This window comes from Budorcas taxicolor, chromosome 8 (assembly GCF_023091745.1).
Source record: "Budorcas taxicolor isolate Tak-1 chromosome 8, Takin1.1, whole genome shotgun sequence".
In the NCBI taxonomy this organism is placed as follows: Eukaryota; Metazoa; Chordata; class Mammalia; order Artiodactyla; family Bovidae; genus Budorcas; species Budorcas taxicolor.
This window is the reverse complement of record NC_068917.1, coordinates 85268005-85290400: the sequence shown is the minus strand read 5'-3', so window position 1 is coordinate 85290400 and position 22396 is coordinate 85268005. Positions and strand designations below refer to the sequence as shown.

Sequence of the window (22396 nt, the reverse complement as noted above, 5' to 3'; positions counted from 1 at the left end):
ACTCTGTGTGACCCCATAGACGGCAGCCCACCAGGCTCCCCCGTCCCTGGGATTCTCCAGGCAAGAACACTGGAGTGGGTTGCCATTTCCTTCTCCAATGCAGGAAAGTGAAAAGTGAAAGTGAAGTTGCTTAGTCATGTCCAACTCTTCGTGATCCCATGGACTGCAGCCTACCAGGCTCCTCCGTCCATGGGATTTTCCAGGCAAGAGTACTGGAGTGGGGTGCCATCACCTTCTCTGGGAAAATGTGGAGGGGGAAGTAAAAGAAAACTAAATTTCCCTTTAACATAACACAAAGTCCAACCTGTTGATAAACTAAAAGATAATGAAGAATTAGGATTCTGGCAAAAATAATGAACTGAGCCAGTGTGAAAGTCTTTTGTTTCAACAGCCAGAAATTAAACATAAATTTCTGCAAAACGAGAAAAACAAAACAAAAACTGAGTGTATCTCTTTTGAAAAATACAGCTGATGAATGTATTTATTATATTTTGTAAAGTTCTTTATGTAACAAATGTAAGGACTTAGGTAACAAATCATTCTTTGAATTCAGTCACAGGAAAACAGGAATCCAAAACTTCTCGTGCCCTGGTTGGGATACCTAACAGAGAAGTCAAAGTAAAACCACAGTAATGGAGAACTCCTACAACCAGTCTCCTAAGGATTAACAGAGGAAGATAAGCTCAAAATAAAAAATTACAAAATGTGTGAAGAAACCATCTTCCATGAGCAAGAGCCAGAGGGAAGAACAAACAGAAGGATTAGCATCCCCCCAAAATAGGAGTTAAATGGAGTAAAAATGCCATTCAAAAAGACATTTTAAAAAATGACTAAAACTACTAAAGAAATAAAAGCTAGAAACCATAAAAAACAAAAAATATATATCAATGATCAGCCAGATTTGAAAAATATAAGGAAGACCTTTTAAAAATTTGAGTATATTCCTATGCTGTACGCTATATCCACATGACTTTTTTATTTTGACCCTCTCAATCCCCTGTACCTTTTAACCCCTTCCCTACTCCTTCCCTTTGAGCAACCAGTAGCCTGTTCTCTGTATCTGAGTCTATTTTGCTATGTTTACCCTTTTATTTTTAGATGCTGTATGTAAGTGAAATCATATAGTACTTGTCTTTCTCCATCTGATTTATTTCACTTAGATTATACACTGTAGATTCACCCATGTTGTCACAAAGGACAAGATTTCATCCTTTTTATGGCTAAGTAATATTCCACTGTGTATGTGTATATATATATATATATATATATATATGTAAATATATCTATGTATGTGTGTATAATCATTATCCATTTCATTTATCAATAGACACTTAGGTTGCATCTGTATCATAGTTATTATATATACTGCTGCTTTGAACATATATATATCTATTCAAATTAGTGTTTTTCATTTTCTTTAGATAAATGACCAAAAGTGAAATTGCTAGGTTGTATGCCAATTGTACTTTTAATTTTTTGAGGAACCTCCATACTGGTTTTCACAGTGACTGTATTAGCGTAGATTCCCACCAACAGTGCAGAATGGTTGCCTTTTCCCCATCTCCTCAACAACAACTGTTATCTGTGTTTTGTTTTTTTTTGGTAAAAGTTACCCTGACAGGTGTGAGGTGCTATCTCTCTGGTTTGAGCTGCATTTCCCTGATGATTAGTGATGCTGAGCACCTCATCATGGGCCTGTTGGCCATCTGCATGTCTTCTTTGGAAATATATCTATTTAGGACCTCTGCTGATTTCTTGGATTATTTGGCTTTTTTATACTGAGTTTTATGAGTTCCTTATATATATTGGATATTAACCCCTTATTGAACATATCATTTACAATCTTCTCCCATTCAGTAGGCTGCCTTTTTCTTTTGTTGATAGTTTCCTCCACTGTGCCAAAGCTCTTTAGTTTGATGTAGTCACATGTTTATTTTTGTTCTTACTGTCCTCGCTCAGAAAGATTCAAAAAACGTTACAAAGATCAATGCCAAAGAGCTCACTGCTTATATTTTCTTCTAGGAGTTTTATGGTTTTAGGTCTAACATTAAATGTTTAATCCACTTTGCATTTATTTTTGTATCTGGCATTAGAAAAGAGTCTACTTTCACTCTCTGACATCTATCTGTCCGATTTTCCCAACATCACTTACTGAAAAGACTTTTTCCCCCACTGAATATTCTTGGCTGCTTTAAGATAGATCAGTTCAGTACAGTTCAGTCGCTCAGTTGTGTCCGACTCTTTGCAACCCCATGAATCGCAGCACGCCAGGCTTCCCTGTCCATCACCAGCTCCAGGAGTTCACTCAGACTCGCGTCCATCGAGTCAGTGATGCCATCCAGCCATCTCATCCTCTGCCGTCCCCTTCTCCACCTGCCCCCAATCCCTCCCAGCATCAGAGTCTTTTCCAGTGAGTCAACTCTTCACATGAGGTGTCCAAAGTATTGGAGTTTCAGCTTTAGCATCATTCCTTTGAAAGAAATCCCAGGGCTGATCTCCTTCAGAATGGACTGGTTGGATCTCCTTGCAGTCCAAGGGACTCTCAAGAGTCTTCTCCAACACCACAGTTCAAAAGCATCAATTCTTCGGCGCTCAGCCTTCTTCACAGTCCAACTCTCACAACCATACATGACTACTGAAAAAACCACAGCCTTGACTAGATGGACCTTAGTCGGCAAAGTAATGTCTCTGCTTTGGAATATACTATCTAGGTTGATCGTAACTATTCTTTCAAGGAGTAAACGTCTTTTAATTTCATGGCTTCAGTCACCATCTGCAGTGATTTTGGAGCCCAAGAAAATGAACTCTGACGCTGTTTCCACTGTTTCCCCATCTATTTCCCATGAAGTGATGGGACCGGATGGCATGATCTTCATTTTCTGAATGTTGAGCTTTAAGCCAACTTTTTCACTCTCCTCTTTTACTTTCATCAAGAGGCTTTTTAGTTCCTCTTCACTTTCTGCCATAAGGGTGGTGTCATATACATATCTGAGGTTATTGATATTTCTCCCGGCAATCTTAATTCCAGCTTGTGTTTCTTCCAGTCCAGCGTTTCTCATGATGTAGTTGACCATATAAATGTGCTCTATTCTATTCCACTGATCTATGCGTCTGGTTTCATACCAGTACCATATTGTTTTGATTATTATGGCTTTGTATACCACACAAATTTTATTTTGAAATCATGAAGCAAGACAACTCTAGCCTTGTACCTTCTCAAGCTCTCTTTGGCTGTCTGGGGTCTTCTGTGGTTCCACACAAATTTTAGGACTATCTGTTCTGTGAAAAATGCAATGGGTATTTTGACAGTGATTGTATTGAATATGAAGATTACTTTGGCCTATATGGACATTTTAACAATGTTAATTCTTTCAATCCATTACCATGGTGTACCTTTCCATTTATTTGTGTTCAATTTCTTTCATATTTGTGTTGTAGTTTTCAGTGAACATGTCATAGTTTTCAGTGAACATGTCATTTACCTCCTTGGTTAAGTTATTCCTATTTTATTATTTCTGATGTAGTTGTAAAAGAACAACTGTAATTTCTCTGATAGCACATTATTTGTGTATAGAAATGCAACAGATTTCTGTATGATAATACTGTCTCCTGCAACTTTGTTGTTTAGTTTCTAAGTCATGTCCAACTCTTTGCAACTCCATGGACTGTAAGCTCACCAGGCTCCTCTGTCCATGGGATTTTCCAGGCAACAATACTGGAGTGGGTTGCCATTTCCTCCTTCAGGGGATTTTCTCAATCCAGGGATCGAACCTGCATCTCCTGCTTGGCAGGCAAATTCTTTACCTCTGAGCCACCAGGGAAGCATCCTACAACTTTACTGAATTCATTTATTAGTTCTTATAGTTTTCTGGTATTGTCTTCAGCGTTTTCTATATATAGAATCATGATATCTGCAAATAGCGACAGTTTTGCTTCTTCTGTTTCCTATTTGGATGCCTTTTATTTATCTTTCTTACCTGATTACTGTGGCCAGGAATCACTGTACCATGTTGAATAAAACTGGTAAAAGTGGGTGTCCTTAAAAAAAAATAAAAAGAGTGGGTGTCCTTGTTTTGTTCCTGATCCTAGAGGAAAAGTTTAAAGCTTTTTACCACTGTGTATATTACTAGCTGTTGGTTTTTCATATATGGCCTTTATTATGTTATGTTCCCTCTATAACCACTTTATTGAAGGTTTTTATGATAAACAGACATTGAATTTTATCAAAATCTTTTCTGTATCTATTGAGATGATCATACGATTTTTCTTCTTCAATGTGTTAATGTGATCCATCACATGATTGATTTGTGGGTATTGACTCCTACTTGCAGCCCTGGGATAAATCTTACTTCATCATGGTGTTTAATCCTTTCAACTGTTATTGAATTCCATTTGCTAATATTTGTTGAAGATTTTTAGATGTCATCAGGTATCACTGCCTTGTAATTTTCTTTTTTGTGTGATATCTTTGTCTGGTTTTGGTATCAGGGTTAATGCTGGCCTTGTAAAATGAGTTTGAACGTGTTTCTTTTGCTTCAATATTTTTGGAGTAGTTGGACAAGACTAGGTATTATCTGTTCTTTATTTGGCCAAGCCACTTGACTTATGGGATCTTAGTTCCCCAACCAGAGAGTAAACCTGGGCCCCCTGCAGTGGAAGCATGAAGTCTTAACCACTGGACATCCAGGAAAATCCCAACTGGTTCTTTAAATACTTGGTAGAATTCCTCTGTGAAGCCATCTGATTCTGGACTTTTGTTTGTTAAGAGTTGTTTGACTACTGATTCAATTTCATTACAGCAATCAGTCAGTTCGGATATTTTATTTCTTCCTGATTCAGTCTTTGAAGACTGTATGTTTCTAGGAATTTATACATTTTTTTCCAGGTTGTCCAATCCATTGGTACATAATTGTCTACAGCGGTTTCTTATGAGTGTTTGTATTTCTGTGATATTGGTTGTAACTTCTCTTTTATCTCTGATTTTGATAGGTGTATGCTGCTGTTGTTCAGTTGCCCAGCTGTGTCTGGCTCTTTGTGAACCCATGGATTGCAGCATGCCAGGCTTCCCTGTCCCTCACTATCTCCTGAAGTTTGCCCAAGTTTCTGTCCATTGCACTGTTGATGCCATCCAGCCATCTTATCCTCTGACACCCTCTTCTCCTTCTGCCCTCAATCTTTCCCAGCACCAGAGACTTTTCCAATGAGCGAGCTATTCGCATCAGGTGACCAAAATACTGCAGCATCAACTTCAGCTTCAGCCCTTCCAATGAGTCTTCGGGGTTGATTTCCTTTAAGATTGACTGGTTGGATCTCTTTGTTGTCCAAGGGACTCTCAGGAATCTTCTCCAGCACCACAGTTCAAAGACATCAATTCTTTGGCATTCTGCCTTCTTTATGGTCCAGTTCTTACAACTGTATGTGAGACGACTGGGAAGACCATAGACTTGACTATAGGGATATTTGTCGGCTGAGTAATATCTCTGCTTTTCAACACACTGTCTAGGTTTGTCATAGCTTTCCTGAAAAGAAGCAATCGTTTTCTGATTTCATGGCTGCGTCACCATCTGCAGTGACTTTAGAGCCCAAGAAGAGGAAATCTGTCACTGCTTCCACCTTTTCCCCTTCTATTTGCCATGAAGTAATGGAGCCAGATGCCATGATCTTAGCTTTTTTAATATTTAGTTTTAAGCCAGCTTTTTCACTCTCCACCTTCACTCTCCTCAAGAGGTTCTTTAGTTCCTCTTCACTTTCTGCCATTAGTGTGATATCATCTGCATATCTGAGGTTGTTGATGTCTCTCCTGCCTATCTTGATTCTAGCTTAACTCATCCAGTCTGGCATTTCTCATGGTGTGCTCAGTTTATAGTTTAAATAAACAGGGTGACAGCAGACAGCCCTGTGGTATTCCTTTCTCAATCCTGAACCAATCAGTTGTTCCATACAGGGTTCTAAGTGTTCCTTGCTGACCCACATACAGGTTTCTCAGGAGAGGTAAGATGGTCCGGTACTCCCACCTCTTTAAGAACTTTTCACAGTTTATTATGATCCACATAGTCAAAGGCTTTAGCGCAGTCAATGAAACATAGGTAGATATTTTTCTGAAATTCCCTTGCCTTCTCTATGATCCAGCGAACGTTGGCAACTTGATATCTGGCTCTTCTGCCTTTTCTAAACCCGGCATGAAGATCTGAAAGTTCGTGGCTCACGTACTGCTGAAGCCTAGCATGAAAGAGTTAAAATAGGACCTTACTAGCATAGCATAGGAGATGAGTGCAACTCTCAGACGGTTTGAATATTGTTTAATACTACTATAGGTGTATACTTACTGACAGTTAACATTTTGTCAACTGCTTTCTGCTTGCTTTTGTAATACTTCTATGCTCTTCCTTTAGTCTCTTCCCTTGTGGTATGATAACTTTCTTTAGTGTTATGTTTGGGTTCCTTTCCCTTTAATTTTTCTGTATCGCAAATTTTTGGTTTAATATTACCATGAAGTTCATATATATTGACATGTGTGTGTATATATACATATGTAAATATAAAATACATAAATATGGAACCAGTCTGTTGTTGCATGTCCAGTTCTAACTGTTGCTTCATGACCTGCATACAGATTTCTCAAGAGGCAGGTTAGGTGGTCTGGTATTCCTATCTCTTTCAGAATTTTCCACAGTTTATTGTGATCCACACAGTCAGAGGCTTTGGCATAGTCAATAAAGCAGAAATAGATGCTTTTCTGGAACTCTTGCTTTTTCCATGAAACAGCGGATGTTGGCAATTTGATCTCTGGTTCCTCTGCCTTTTCTAAAACCAGCTTGAACATCAGGGAGTTCACGGTTCACATATTGCTGAAGTCTGGCTTGGAGAAATTGGAGCATTACTTTACTAGCATGTGAGATGAGTGCAAATGTGTGGTAGTTTGAGCATTCTCTGGCATTGCCTTTCTTTGGGACTGGAATGAAAACTGACCTTTTCCAGTCCTGTGGCCACTGCTGAGTTTTCCAAACTTGCTGGCATATTGAGTGCAGCACTTTCACAGCATCATCTTTCAGGATTTGAAACTAGCTCAACTGGAATTCCATCACCTCCGCTAGCTTTGTTCGTAGTGATGCTTTCTAAGGCCCACTTGACTTCACATTCCAGGATGTCTGGCTCTAGATTAGTGATCACATCATCATGATTATCTGGGTCGTGAAGATCTTTTTTGTACAGTTCTCCCGTGTATTCTTGCCACCTCTTCTGAATACTTTCTGCTTCTGTTAGGTCCAGACCATTTCTGTCCTTTAAAGCCCATCTTTGCATAAAATGTTCCGGCTGTATATTGTCACCCTGCTTATTTAACTTCTATGCAGAGTACATCATGAGAAACGCTGGACTGGAAGAAACACAAGCTGGAATCAAGATTGCCGGGAGAAATATCAATAACCTCAGATATGCAGATTACACCACCCTTACGGCAGAAAGTGAAGAGGAGCTAAAAAGCCTCTTGATGAAAGTGAAAGAGGAGAGTGAAAAAGTTGGCTTAAAGCTCAACATTCAGAAAACAAAGATCATGGCATCTGGTCCCATCACTTCATTGGAAATAGATGGAGAAACAGTAGAAACAGTGTCAGACTCTATTTTGGGGGGCTCCAAAATCACTGCAGATGGTGACTGCAGCCATGAAATTAAAAGACGCTTACTCCTTGGAAGAAAAGTTATGACCAACCTAGATAGTATATTCAAAAGCAGAGACATTACTTTGCCGACTAAGGTCCATCTAGTCAAAGCTATGGTTTTTCCTGTGGTCATGTATGGTTGTGAGAGTTGGACTGTGAAGAAGGCTGAGCGCCGAAGAATTGATGCTTTTGAACTGTGGTGTTGGAGAAGACTCTTGAGAGTCCCTTGGACTGCAAGGAGATCCAACCAGTCCATTCTGAAGGAGATCAACCCTGGGATTTCTTTGGAAGGAATGATGCTGAAGCTGAAGCTCCAATACTTTGGACACCTCATGCAAAGAGTTGACTCATTGGAGAGGACTCTGATGCTGGGAGGGATTGGTGGCAGGAGGAGAAGGGGATGACCAAGGATGAGATGGCTGGATGGCATCACGGACGCGATGGACGTGAGTCTGAGTGAACTCCAGGAGACGGTGATGGACAGGGAGGCCTGGCGTGCTGCGATTCATGGGGTCGCAAAGAGTCGGACACGACTGAGCGACTGAACTGAACTGAACTGATACACACACACACGTTGTTGTTGTTATTCAGTCACCCAGTCTTGTCTGAATCTTTGAGACTCCATGGACTGCAGCACACCATCTCTCTGTCCCACACCATCTCTCGAAATTTGCCTAAGTTCGTATCCATTGCATTGGTGATGCTATCCAGCCATCTCATCCTCAGATGCCCTCTTCTCCTTTTGCCCTCAGTCTTTCCCAGCATCAGGGACTTTTCCAATCTGAGTCAGCTGTTTGCACAAGACGACCAAAATACTGGAGCTTCAGCTTCAGCATCAGTCCTTCCAATGAGTATTCAGGGTTGATTTCCCTTAAGATCAACTGGTTTGATCTCTTTGCTGTCAACGAGACTTTCAAGAGTCTTCTCCTATACCATAATTCAAAGGCATCAATTCTTTGGCATTCTGCCTTATTTATGATCCAGTTCAATATATATACACATACATATATGTATTCTTACATATATATTTATATACACAATTTTATATATTTATATATATACACATTATATAAATCTGTTTTAAAATGACAGCTGCTTAAGTTCAAATGCTTTTAAGCGCTACATTTTTACTCCACATCCCATGTTTTATGTTTTGAATACCATATTTCACATCTTTCTATCTTTTGTATCATCTAACTCTTTAATGTAGTTGTAGTTATTTTTACAACTTTTCCTTTTTAAAAAAAATCGAAACACATTTGATTTAGAATGTTGTGTTAGTTTCTGATGTGTAACAAAGTGATTCAGTTATGTTGGTTTTCAGATTCTTTTTCATTTTAAATACTGAAGACAGTTCTGCAATTTCTGTCTTTTAATCTTCATTCTACTCCTTTTTAAGGGTTTGAACTGCTGCCTTTACTATATATTTGTCTTTATTAGTGAGATTTTTTTCTTTCATATATTTTGTTATTTCTGGTTATGGCCTTTTCCTTTCACTTGAAGAAGATCCTTTCACATTTGTTATAGGATCCATTTTGTGATGATGAACTTTTAGCTTCTGCTTGTGTGGCAAACTTATTCTCTCCTTCAATTCTGAATGATAGCCTTGCTGGTAAAGTATTCTTGGCAATAAGTTATTTTGGTTTTTTCTTTTTGTTTCAGTACTTTAAATATAATGTGTTACTCCGTCCTGTCCTATGAAGTTTTGCTGAAAAATCAGCTGACAGGACTTCTAAACACAAAAAATAGATTTTAAAATAAAAAATTCAATAGACAGATTAAATAGCAATTTGCAATATAGCTGAAGTGATAATTAGGAACTTTATGGCAGAGGTTATCAAATTAGACTACAGGTGAGCAGAACAGGAATGAAAGATAATTGGTTGTCATGATAAATTGTGAACTATTTGAACTATTGTTGAAGGTATTTATACCTTTAAAACATTATTTAAAAATTAAGAATGCTTACGTGTGTTTGATAAAACTTAGCTGAAGACAGTGTTCTGTCATTTAATACTGAGTATTTAAGGAATCATGTGTGAAATTCTTCTTGAATTCATTCACAGGTAAATGGAAATCTAGAGCTTCTCAGGCCTTAGCTGCAAGAATTCAAGAATAATTTTAGTCCTCAGCAGTTAGGCAGCTCACTCACCATATATATTTGATTTCTCACTGTAATTTTTCTGTTTTTTGGCCATGCTGTATAACTTGTGCGATCTTAATTCCTTTACCAGGGACTGAACATATCCCAGGGCAGTGAAAGCACTAAGTCCTAATCACAGGACCTCCAGGGAATTTCCAAAGCAATTTTTTTACTTACTTACTTTTCCTTTCTTGTATTTTACATGTTTTTTTTAAAGTCCCTTGAGATTAATTTCAAAAATATACAAACAGCTCATAAAGCTCAATATTAAGAACAACAAACAATCCAATCAAAAAAATGGGCAGAAGACCTAAACAGACATTTCTTCAAAGAAGACATACAGATGGCCAACAGGCACATAAAAAAATGTATAAAATCACTAATTATTAGATAAATGCAAATCAAAACTACAATGAGGTATTGCTTTACTCCATTCAGAATGGCCCTCATCAAAAAGTCTACAAATAATAAATGCTGGAGAGAGAAAAGGGAACCCTCCTACACTGTTGGTGGGAATGTAAACTGGTATAACCACTATGAAAAACTACCATATGATCCTACAATTCCACTCCTGGGCATATATCTAGAGAAAACTATTATGATCCTACAATTCCACTCCTGGGCATGTATCTAGAGAAAACTATTATCCATCCCAGTGTTCACTGCAGGACTATCTATAAGAGCCAAGACATGGAAGTAACTTAAATGTCCATCCACAGATGAACGGATAAATACATATATATGCACAATACAGCAACATGAATGGACTTTGAGGTTATCTAACTAAGTAAAGTAAGCCAGATAAAGATTAATATATGATATCACTTATATGTGGAATCAAAAAAAAAGGTACAAATGAACTTATATTTAAAACAGAAGACGACTCACAGATCAAGGGAGGGGAGGGATATGTTAGGAGGATGGGATTAACATATATACACTACTATATATAAGACAGATAACCAACAAGAACCTACTGTATAGCATAGAGAACTATACTCAGTATTTTGTAGTAACATAAAAGGGAAAAGAACCTGAAAAATAATATAGGTTACTGAATCTTTCTGCTTTACACCTGAAACGTACATGACATTGTAAGTCAACGATACTACAATCTTGAATAAATAAATAAATAAATCTCCTTTGAAATTCTTTTTGAAAGACAGTGGGAGTATATCTATAAAATACTTGTTATATTAGATGTTAAAAACTTATAGATTTCTTACCCCTGCCAAAAGAGATTAATCTTCTCAGGTGTTTATATCAACTTAAATTTTTCTCTAAAGTATGTGTATGTCTTAAAAAGTTCACTGAGATTCATAAACAGGTGTTAGAACTGATTTAGCTTTATAAAACCTATAAATGTTCAGCTGCTTTCCTTGAGACCAAGTAGAGACAGAGGAGGGAAACTCCTGGTCCATTAAGCCTTCCTTATGGGTTCTCAAGGGTTCCTTGACCACAGTTTGAAAATCACTGCCACCATGTGACTCTCAACTATTCAATTAATAACTTGATTATTCAATTAAGTCTGACTGTTCTAACCACAATACACGAGTCAAAAAACCACAGAATATTTTGATGAAGAAGCATCCACTTTTTGGATATTTTACAAAATAAAGCCAGACGTATAAAGAGGATGAAAATAATGGAACTGACAGAAAAGTTTAGATAAAACTCAACAATCTTATCCCAGTCAAAATTAGCATTTTTGTTGCTTCTCCTTAAAGCTAAATGAAACACAGCAATAGAAGCATAATCACTGAAAATCCAGTAATAGGTTAAGGATTATCTTAAATCTTAAGAGCAATTAGATAGAAATCAAGTTATAAAATTTTATTTTCTTACATTGTAGAGACAAGGCAAATGTTTACATCTTGAGTGCTGTTGAATTCTTTCACAATCTTGATTCTTTCCTCTGATTTTGTACTTCCATCAAGTCGTCGGTAATCAAGTCCAGATGCCATACAGTATTGCTGCAGCACATCAAGCAACTAGAGGAAAGATACAGAGACATGCAAAAATAAACTCATGGTTTAATAAGTTTCATACCATTATACAGATGAGCTTTATTAAGTATTAATATCACTGTTCACAATTTCCTTCTTATAATTACAAGAGCAACAAATATTTTCTATTTTCTGACTCATACATCTTCCTACTATTATACTGAAACTGACTTTAACATTTGGCAACCTTTGTGTTAAAAAAAGAAAAATCAATATTTCAACGGAAAAAATCAATCTTTAGCTTTCTAAACTAAAAAAAAAAAGGAATAAAAAGAAAAGTATTGGCCAACTCATGTATCTAATTATATTAATTATTTTTGCTATAGTCCACATTCTTAAATATCTTAAAGAACATTTTAATTATTAACAAAAACATCTAAGTAGAGAATTAGAAATCTATCTTTATGTTTGCTATCTGATAGTAAGTAATTCTGATATCGGAGAAGGCAATGGAGATTTAAGTATCTGTTTTAAAAGTTGTGTACCTCATTACCATTTCCCACAGAAATTATTAAGAAGCAGAAGATATCTGGAAAAGGTGGTAAGAATATACAGAAGAACAAAAGATCTTCATGACCCAGATAATCACGATGGTATGATCACTCACCTAGAGCCAGACAACCTGGAATGTGAAGTCAAGTGGGTCTTCAGAAGCATCACTACAAACAAAGCTAGTGGAGGTGATGGAATTCCAGTTGAGCTATTTCAAATCCTCTAAGATGATGCTGTGAAAGTGCTGCACTAAATATGCCAACAAATTTGGAAAACTCAGCAGTGGCCACAGGACTGGAAAAGGTCAGTTTTCATTCCAATTCCAAAGAAAGGCAATGCAAAAGAACGCTCAAACTACCGCACAACTACTCATTTCACATGTTGGCAAAGTAATGCACAAAAGTCTCCAAGCCAGGCTTCACCAATATATGAACTGTGAACTTCCAGATGTTCAAGATGGATTTAGAAAAGGCAGAGGAACCAGAGATCAAATTGCCAACATCTGCTGTTTCATTGAAAAAGCAAGAAGAGTTCCAGAAAAACATCTACTTCTGCTTTACTGACTATGCCAAAGCCTTTGCTGTGTGGATCACAACAAACTGTGGAAAATTCTTAAAGAGATGGAAACACCAGACCACCTAACCTGCCTCCTGAGATATCTGTATGCAGGTCAAGAAGCAACAGTTAGAAATAGACATGGAACAACAGACTGGTTCCAAATAGGAAAAGGAGTACGTCAAGGCTGTATATTGTCACCCTGCTTATTTAACTTCTATGCAGAGTACATCATGAGAAACGCTGGACTGGAAGAAACACAAGCTGGAATCAAGATTGCCGGGAGAAATATCAATAACCTCAGATATGCAGATGATACCACCCTTATGGCAGAAAGTGAAGAGGAGCTAAAAAGCCTCTTGATGAAAGTGAAAGAGGAGAGTGAAAAAGTTGGCTTAAAGCTCAACATTCAGAAAACAAAGATCAACGCTTCTGGTCTCATCACTTCATGGCAAATAGACGGGGAAACAGTGACAGACTTATTTTTTGGACTCCAAAATCACTGCAGATGGTGACCGACGGCGGTCATGAAATTAAAGGATGCCTGCTCCTTGCAAGATAAGTTATAACCAACCTAGACAGCATATTTAAAAGCAGAGACATTACTTTGCCAATAAAGGTCTATCTAGTCAAGGCTATGGTTTTTCCAGTAGTCATGTATGGATGTTAGAGTTGGACTATAAAGAAACCTTAACGCCAAAGAATTGATGCTTTTGAACTGTGATGTTGGAGAAGATTCTTGAGAGCTTCTTGGACAGCAAGGAGATCCAACCAGTCCATCCTAAAGGAAATCAGTCCTGAGTATTCACTGGAAGGACTGATTCTGAAGCTGAAACTCCAATACTCTGGCCACCTGATGCAAAGAACCTACTCATTTGAAGACTCTGATGCTGGGAATGATTGAAGGTGGGAGGAGAAGGGGATGACAGAGGATGAGATGGTTGGATGGCATCACCAACTCAATGGACAGGAGCTTGAGTAATCTCCAGGAGTTGGTGATGGACAGGGAAGCCTGGCGTGTTGCAGTCCATGGGGTCAGAAAGAGTTGGACATGACTGAGCGACTAAACTGAACTGAACTGAACTCACAGAAGATACATAAGCAGTAAATGTGGCTAGATGTTTTTTTTAAATCTCTTTAAGATACAGAGACCCCTTTACAGACTTTTAGGCCTCAGGAACTAGACCTGAATCAATCGAAAATATGCTTCACACAAAACTCACCTTGGTGGAAAAGGAGAAAAGAAGAACTTTATCTTTGTTTTTCCTGCAGTGATTTAAAAGCTGCTGAAGAACCTGGAAGAGAACCACAAGAACATCAGTGAACCAGTTTCAATAAAAAGTATACTTTATATACATAAACAACACTTAAGAATTTTTTTAAAAATTATTTTATACAATATAATCTCAGTAATCTTTGATAATTCCCTTCATCTTTTCCAAGTTGAAAGTATTAGATATTACATGTGATGGTGATGGACAGGGAGGCCTGGTGTGCTGCGATTGATGGGGTCGCAAAGAGTCGGACACAACTGAGCGACTGAATTGAACTGAACTGAACTAAAATTCATCATCATATTGTTAAAAATGAGGTAAATTAAATTGCTCAAGGACTTAGTTCATCTCATCTGGATTAATAAAAAGAAAGCATTTTAGATTATGAGATGCATTTAAATTGATTAATTTAATTTCCAAAAACACTTTTTTTATACTTACAGTATGTTCAGAAACTAAATTACAGAACAGTATTTCTTTTAGGACTTGGGCCTAGATATCTATCTAATATCAAGAAAACTAGAGATATGAAGAAAACTAGAGATATTGATGGAATATTTCATGCAAGGATGGGCACAATGAAGGACAGAAATGGTATGGACCTAACAGAAGCAGAAGAGATTAAGAAAAGGTGTACACAGAAGGACTATATGAAAAAAGGTCTTCATGACCCAGAAAACCGCAATGGTGCACTTAACTAGAGCCAGACGTGCTGGAGTGTTTAGTCAAGTGAGCCTTAGGAAGCATTACTAATTACTACAAACAAAACTAGTGGAGGTAACAGAACTACAGCTGAGTTATTTATAATCCTAAAAGATGATGCTGTTAAAGTGTCAGATATATGTGTGTGTGTGTATATATATATATATATATATATATATGTATGTCAGATATACATATTGTACCATTCTAATGGTATAAAGTGAAGAGGAACCAAAGAGCCTCTTGATGAGGGTGAAGAGGAGAGTGAAAAAGCTGGCTTGAAACTCAGTTCAGTTCAGTTCAGTTCAGTCGCTCAGTTGTGTCCGACTCTTTGCGACCCCATGAATCACAGCACGCCAGGCCTCCCTGTCTATCACCAATTCCCGGAGTTCACTCAGACTCACGTCTATCGAGTCTGTGATGCCATCCAGCCATCTCATCCTTGGTCGTCCCCTTCCCCTCCCGTCCCCAATCCCTCCCAACATCAGAGTCTTTTCCAGTGAGTCAACTCTTCGCATGAGGTGGCCAAAGTACTGGAGCTTCAGCTTTAGCATCATTCCTTCCAAAGAAATCCCAGGGTTGATCTCCTTTAGAATGGACTGGTTGGATCTCCTTGCAGTCCAAGGGACTCTCAAGAGTCTTCTCCAACACCACAGTTCAAAAGCATCAATCCTTCAGTGCTCAGCCTTCTTCACAGTCCAACTCTCACATCCATACATGACCACAGGAAAAACCATAGCCTTGTCTAGATGGACCTTAGTCGGCAAAGTAATGTCTCTGCTTTTGAATATACTATCTAGGTTGGTCGTAACTTTTCTTCCAAGGAGTAAGCGTCTTTTAATTTCATGGCTGCAGTCACCATCTGCAGTGATTTTGGAGCCCAAAAAAATAAAGTCTGACACTGTTTCTACTGTTTCCCCATCTATTTCCCATGAAGTGATGGGACCGGATGCCATGATCTTCGTTTTCTGAATGTTGAGCTTTAAGCCAACTTTTTCACTCTCCTCTTTCACTTTCATCAAGAGGCTTTTTAGCTCCTCTTCACTTTCTGCCATAAGGGTGGTGTCATCTGCATATCTGAGGTTATTGATATTTCTCCCGGCAATCTTGATTCCAGCTTGTGTTTCTTCCAGTCCAGCGTTTCTCATGATGTACTCTGCATAGAAGTTAAATAAGCAGGGTGACAATATACAGCCTTGACGTACTCCTTTTCCTATCTGGAACCAGTCTGTTGTTCCTTGTTCAGTTCTAACTGTTGCTTCCTGACCTGCATACAGATTTCTCAAGAGGCAGGTTAGGTGGTCTGGTATTCCTATCTCTTTCAGAATTTTCCACAGTTTGTTGTGATCTGCACAGTCAAAGGCTTTGGCATAGTCAGTAAAGCAGAAATAGATGTTTTTCTGGAACTCTTGCTTTTTCCATGATCCAGTCAGTGGATGTTGGCAATTTGATCTCTGGTTCCTCTGCCTTTTCTAAAACCAGCTTGAACATCAGGGAGTTCACGGTTCACGTATTGCTGAAGTCTGGCTTGGAGAATTTGGAGCATTATTCTACTAGCATGTGAGATGAGTGCAATTGTGTGGTAGTTTGAGCATTCTTTGGCATTGCCTTTCTTTGGAATTGGAATGAAAACTGACCTTTTCCAGTCCTGTGGCCACTGCTGAGTTTTCCAAATTTGCTGGCATATTGAGTGCAGCACTTTCACAGCATCATCTTTCAGGATTTGAAACAGCTCAACTGGAATTCCATCACCTCCACTAGCTTTGTTCGTAGTGATGCTTTCTAAGGCCCACTTGACTTCACATTCCAAGATGTCTGGTTCTATATCAGTGATCACATCATCATGATTATCTGGGTCGTGAAGATCTTTTTTGTACAGTTCTCCCGTGTTTTCTTGCCACCTCTTCTTAATATTTTCTGCTTCTGTTAGGTCCAGACCATTTCTGTCCTTTATCGAGCCCATCTTTGCATGAAATGTTCCCTTGGTATTTCTCATTTAAAAACTAAGATCATGGCTTAGTTGAGGCTTCCCTGGTTGGCTCAGAGGGTACAGCGTCTGCCTGCAATGTGGGAGACCCGAGTTCGATCCCTGGGTCGGGAAGATCCCAATGGCAACCCACTCCAGTATTCTTGCCTGGAAAATCCCATGGACGGAGGAGCGTGGTAGTCTACAGTCCTATGCCTGGAGAATCCCATGGACAAAAGATACTGGCAGACTACACCCCATGGGGTTGTGAAGAGTAGGAGTGAACAATTCACACACACATACACAAGATCATGGCATCCAGTCCCATCACTTCATGGCAAAATGAAAGGTAAAACGTGGAAGTAGTGACAGATTTTCTTTTCTTGGGCTGCAAAATCACTTCAGTGACTGCAGCCATGAAACGAGAAGGCACTTGCTCCTTGAAAGTAAAGCTATGACAAACCTAGATAACATGCTAGAAAGCAGAGACATCACTGTGCCTACAAAGCTATGGTTTTTCCAGTAGTCATGTACAGTTGTGAGAGCCGGACCATAAAGAGGCTGAGTGCTGAAGAACTGATGTTTTTGAATTGTAGTGCTAGAGAAAGAAGACTTTTGAGAGTCCCTTGGACTGCAAGGAGATCCAATCAGTCAATCCTAAAGGAAATCGATCATGAATATTCATTGGAAGGAATGATGCTGAAGCTGAAGCTTTGGCCATCTGGTGCGAAGAGCTGATTCATTGGAAAAGACCCTGATGCTGGCAAAGACTGAAGGCAAAATGAGAAGGTGACAGAGAATGAGATAGTTGGAGAGCATCACCAACTCAATGGACATGAATTCGAGCCAACTCCAGGAGATAGTGGATGGCAGAGGACCATGGATTGCTGCAGGTCCATGCTGTTGCAAAGAGTAGGACATAACTTAGAGACTGAACAATAACAAATTGCTTCTAGTAAGTATACAAATTTTCTTTAAGTATATGTAATAAAATGTGTTTAATTACACCTAGTTTCTAAAAACTCTGATATTTATTTTCTACAACAATCAGTCAGATATATACCTCTTCTCATTTAATCCCCTCTGTTTCTCTATTACAGTAAGTCCTGAATTCCAGATTTGATTTTGATGCCAAAATGCCAATAATTTGCCCCCATATGCAGTATGTTTAGAGAGGAAGCAAATAATCCAAAGCCTGTGTAATAGTAGTAATACTGTTATTTTTAAAACAGGCACTTATATATCTGGCAATGACAGCTCCAAACACTGTGGAAAAGAAAACCACAAAGGAAAGAAAAGAAATTTTCTGTACTAAGCATAAGGTTTTTCTGAACTATATAATAAAGACAACCTATTTTATTTCAGTTCAGTTCAGTTCAGTCACTCAGTCGTGTCCAGCTCTTTGTGATCCCATGAACCACAGCACGCCAGGCCTCCCTGTCCATCACCAATTCCCAGAGTCCACCCAAACCCACGGCCATCGAGTAGGTGATGCCATCCAACCATTTCATCCTCTGTTGTCCCCTTCTCCTCCTGCCCTCAATCTTTCCCAGCATCAGGGTCTTTTCAAATGAGTCAGCTCTTCCCATCAGGTGGCCAAAGTATTGGAGTTTCAGCTTCAACATCAGTCCTTCCAATGAACACCCAGGACTGATCTCCTTTAGGATGGACTGGCTGGATCTCCTTGCATAAATATTTAAACTTTTAAATACATCATCCTTGCATGTATGCAAACTGAAAGAGTAACAACTTACCTTCATTTTTCCACTGTATTTTGGGTCAGAAAGTGTTTCAAAGGCTGCATCTTTGCTTTTTTGCACAAAATCTGGGAATCTGGAAAATACCTGATCACATATCCTTTTGATAAGTGTTTCCTTAAGGGGAAAAGGAAAAAGAAAAAAAATCTCAGTACTTTTAATCCTGTATAATTTGAAAATATTTATAAAAAATATATTTAGAAGGAATGTATTAGGTTGAAAGTTTTACCTTCTTTAATTTAAAATACCTTAAAGTGATACGTTAAACATGTAAGGTTTTGATGAGTTCTGAGATAGTGATATGGTTACTAATTTTACTGTTACTTTTTTAAGATTTTCAAAATAAGGATTTGGATACTTCTCAAAGAGTAGTCTTTTAAAATTACATTTTAACAGCCTCAAGCCTATCACACAAAAGCAAAATATGAAAACATTATACAAAAAGCTTTTAAAAAGATCTTTTTATTTACATTGTGCTTTAGACACAGCTGACATGACCAAAGTCAATGATTCCATGTGTGTCTAAATTTTGAAATTACTGATTTTTACTAAATATTTAATATACAGATTATTATAAAGCCTCATTTAATACAACAGATTAAACATAATTAGATACATTATTAGTGGAATTAGGATGGACTCATCAAATATGTTTAGTTGGTAATATATCAAAAGTTATTAGGAAAATGAAAATAATATGAACGTATCAGAGGCATAAAAAAGATTTAAGGTTAACTTTTCTCACTTTGATTAAAAATTTAAATACATAAACTTCTCTGACATCTAAATTAAAAAACAAGCAAGTCAGTTACCTCTTAAATTTCATACAAAGATAACTTAAGGATATTTGGCTAAGAAATTTTATACCAAATACACTAAATAGGATCACAAAGAAATTTAAAAAGCCAACCCAAACCTGTTGTTTAGAGGTGCTAGCAGTCTGCAGTAATGCCACATGGTTAGCTACCTTCTGAAGGACTGCAAGGTAACTGAAATACAAGGTTTTCACTGTTTCACCCTGTGAATTGGTCTGTAACCATAAAAGTACAGAAAATAAAAATAAGCAACGGACTAACATGGTGATATAACTAATTACACCAAAAATATATCACTTACAATAATATTTATTATCTGGTTACTATCAGCATAATACATTATGAGAAAATAATGGTCAAATGATACACAAAATATCCATGAATCACTAATATGGAATTGTACTTTTGGTAAACCATGACACAATGGTGTTTTTAATAAAAGAGCAGAGAAAGTCCTCATTCCAGGAAGTATACACGGTGACACAGCTTCTACAGATAAAAAACCATGAGGAAAAGTTATATTATGTGCTACTTATCTGATACTAGAACTGAGTACTGTGTAATCAAAAACAAGACAGTAAAGATATCATGTAATGTGCTTACTCATTCAGTTGTGTCGGACTCTGCAACCCCGTGGATTGTAGCCCATCAGGCTCCTCTGTCCATGGGGATTCTCCAGGCAAGAATACTAGAGGCATTGCCATGCCCTCCTCCAGGGGATCTTCGGGATTCTTTATCATCTGAGCTACCAGGGAAACATACCATACTGAAATACTTACCTTATAACAACAATTTCTCCTTTTCTGGCCACTGCTGCAGGTACAAGGCTCAGAAGATTGAAGTATCAAAGACACATCTTCAGTTTCTAATACTGTTTGATAGACAGCTTTTTGAAAATCTGTCAGAGAACAATATACCATCTGTCAAGATAAAATAGAAGGTAGCTATTAGTATTTTTACAGCAATGATAATTACAATGCACATCAGGTTTCACAGACTGTAAGAGTGAAAACTGCTCATAAACTGTAATTTTTCTTACATGACTAGCCCATGTAATCATTATATGGGCTTCCCAGGTGGCGCTAGTGGTGAAGAGCCTGCCTGCCGACGCAGGAGACATGGATTCGCTCCCTGAGTTGGGAAGATCCCCTGAAGGGCATGGCAACCTACTCCAGTATTTTTGCCTGGCGGATCCCATAGACCAAGGAGCCTGGGGGGCTATGGTCCGTAGGTTCACAAAGAGTTACACACTACTGAAGCAACTTAGCACATATGCACACACATCACTGTATAATAGAAAAATACAAGAAAATCTCTCCTAATTCTATGCTATCACCTTTCCTAAACTACACAAATTATACTTTCCAAATAAATCTCACAGTTTGTTCTTTAATTTTAAAAACTCAAAATGTGAAAAAGCCAAGCATGTGATTTCCTAATAAATTTCTCAACATATTATTGTGGGTCTTTTCAGCGTTCCACATTATTAGCTCATCATGCAAATAAGTGATTAAAGTTTAGGTCAAATAAAAAACTAGAAAAGGAAAGATTTTTAGAACAATGACACAGATAATACTTTGTGAATTACTTGAAAATTTGGAAAAAAAATTTAAAACTTCCTATTACTGAAGATAGGATAAAGTAAAATTTTTGCTATAAATTCCCCAAATTAGTAAATATAAGAATTAAACAAATACACATGAAGGCAAAACTTGTAAAATTGCCACCTTGTACCCAAATTCAAGAAAAGAAGAAAACACAGAAAATAATGCCAGTAAGTAATAGGGGATACATTTTGCTTATATTTCTGGTAGTCTGGAAACTGGCAAAGTTCTTCGAGATGCAGCTGTATGTAACCAGGGTCATAAAACTAAATATATACATAGTAGGACTTTGAGGAATGTGAATAAGAGGGAAAGCCATTTATTTAAAAATATTTATATGTGTGTATCATTACAACAGAACATTACTGCAAAAAGAAGACAAATTGCAGACATAAGAATAAAAAGAGAATATTGAAGATAGGGTCAATGATTAAGATACAGGGGGAAATTCTGAGTTATTATTTTACCCCAAGTTTATTAAGATATAATTAACATATAAGTTTACAGTGTACAACATTATGATTTGATATGTGATTTTATTGTAAAATTATAAGCACAGTGATATGGCTAGTTAACACATTCATCATGTCACATAACTACTTTTTGTGTGTATGGTGAGAACATTTAACATTTATTCTCAGAGGCGGGGACTTTTAAGATGATGGAAGAATAAGATAGGGAGATTACCTTCCCCTCCACAAACAAATCAAAAATTCATCTGCGGGTGGAACAACTCCTACAGAATACATTCTGGATGCTGGCAGAAGACCCTGGGGATTTCCAAAAAGGCAAGTCAGTCTCCACAGAATGAGACAGGGCAGAAGATAAGGATAAAAAAGGAGACAAAGGATTTCAGGACCAGGACCTGTGCCATAGGGGAGGGAGTTGTGAAGGCGGAAATGTCTCCACACACTCAGAAACCTTCTCGCAGGCAGAGTCTGGGAGGAGCTTTGGAACCTCAGGGGGGAAGGAGCTGGCAAGGCAAAATGGAGAGAGTTCCCCACAGAGACTGTACCAGACAGCACTCCCCAGGCAAGAAGTGGCTTACGTGCCCAAAGCAGCGAGCGCAGGCTCAGTGCTCAGGCTTCGGGATGAGACCCCAGGGAAAGGACCGGCGTTGGCTGTCGTGAAGATATTCTGAGGGAACTAGTAACACACAGCTGCGGGAGTACAGAGAGAAGCCTGGGCCCACCATAGAGGCAAGAGACTACTGCCATGGGAATGCTCTAACTCTGCACATGGAGAATGCAGGACCCCACCTTCACCAGTGCCAGAGGTGGGATAAGCCAGCTGCAGTCTGGGACCCCAGAAGAAGAAAAGCAGGTGTGAATGCCAAAGGCAGAAGACAGGAGGCCACTACAGTTTCAACTCCAGAGGTCACAGCTGCCACCATGCTGTGAGTGAGCACGGGTCACTGACCATAC

General features: G+C 38.2%; 1 protein-coding gene across 1 annotated transcript in view; it reads right to left on the bottom strand.

Annotated features, from left to right (window-relative positions):
• Window positions 1-22396, bottom strand: part of ERCC6L2 (ERCC excision repair 6 like 2) — a 149600-nt gene that overhangs the window by 79118 nt on the left and 48086 nt on the right. The window contains exons 7-11 of the mRNA XM_052645131.1: window positions 20148-20288; window positions 19470-19583; window positions 18551-18670; window positions 14078-14149; window positions 11647-11792 (exon numbers count right to left, since the gene is read on the bottom strand). Of these exons, the coding sequence (XP_052501091.1) occupies window positions 11647-11792; window positions 14078-14149; window positions 18551-18670; window positions 19470-19583; window positions 20148-20288 (593 nt within the window). The remainder of the gene's footprint in view (window positions 1-11646; window positions 11793-14077; window positions 14150-18550; window positions 18671-19469; window positions 19584-20147; window positions 20289-22396) is intronic.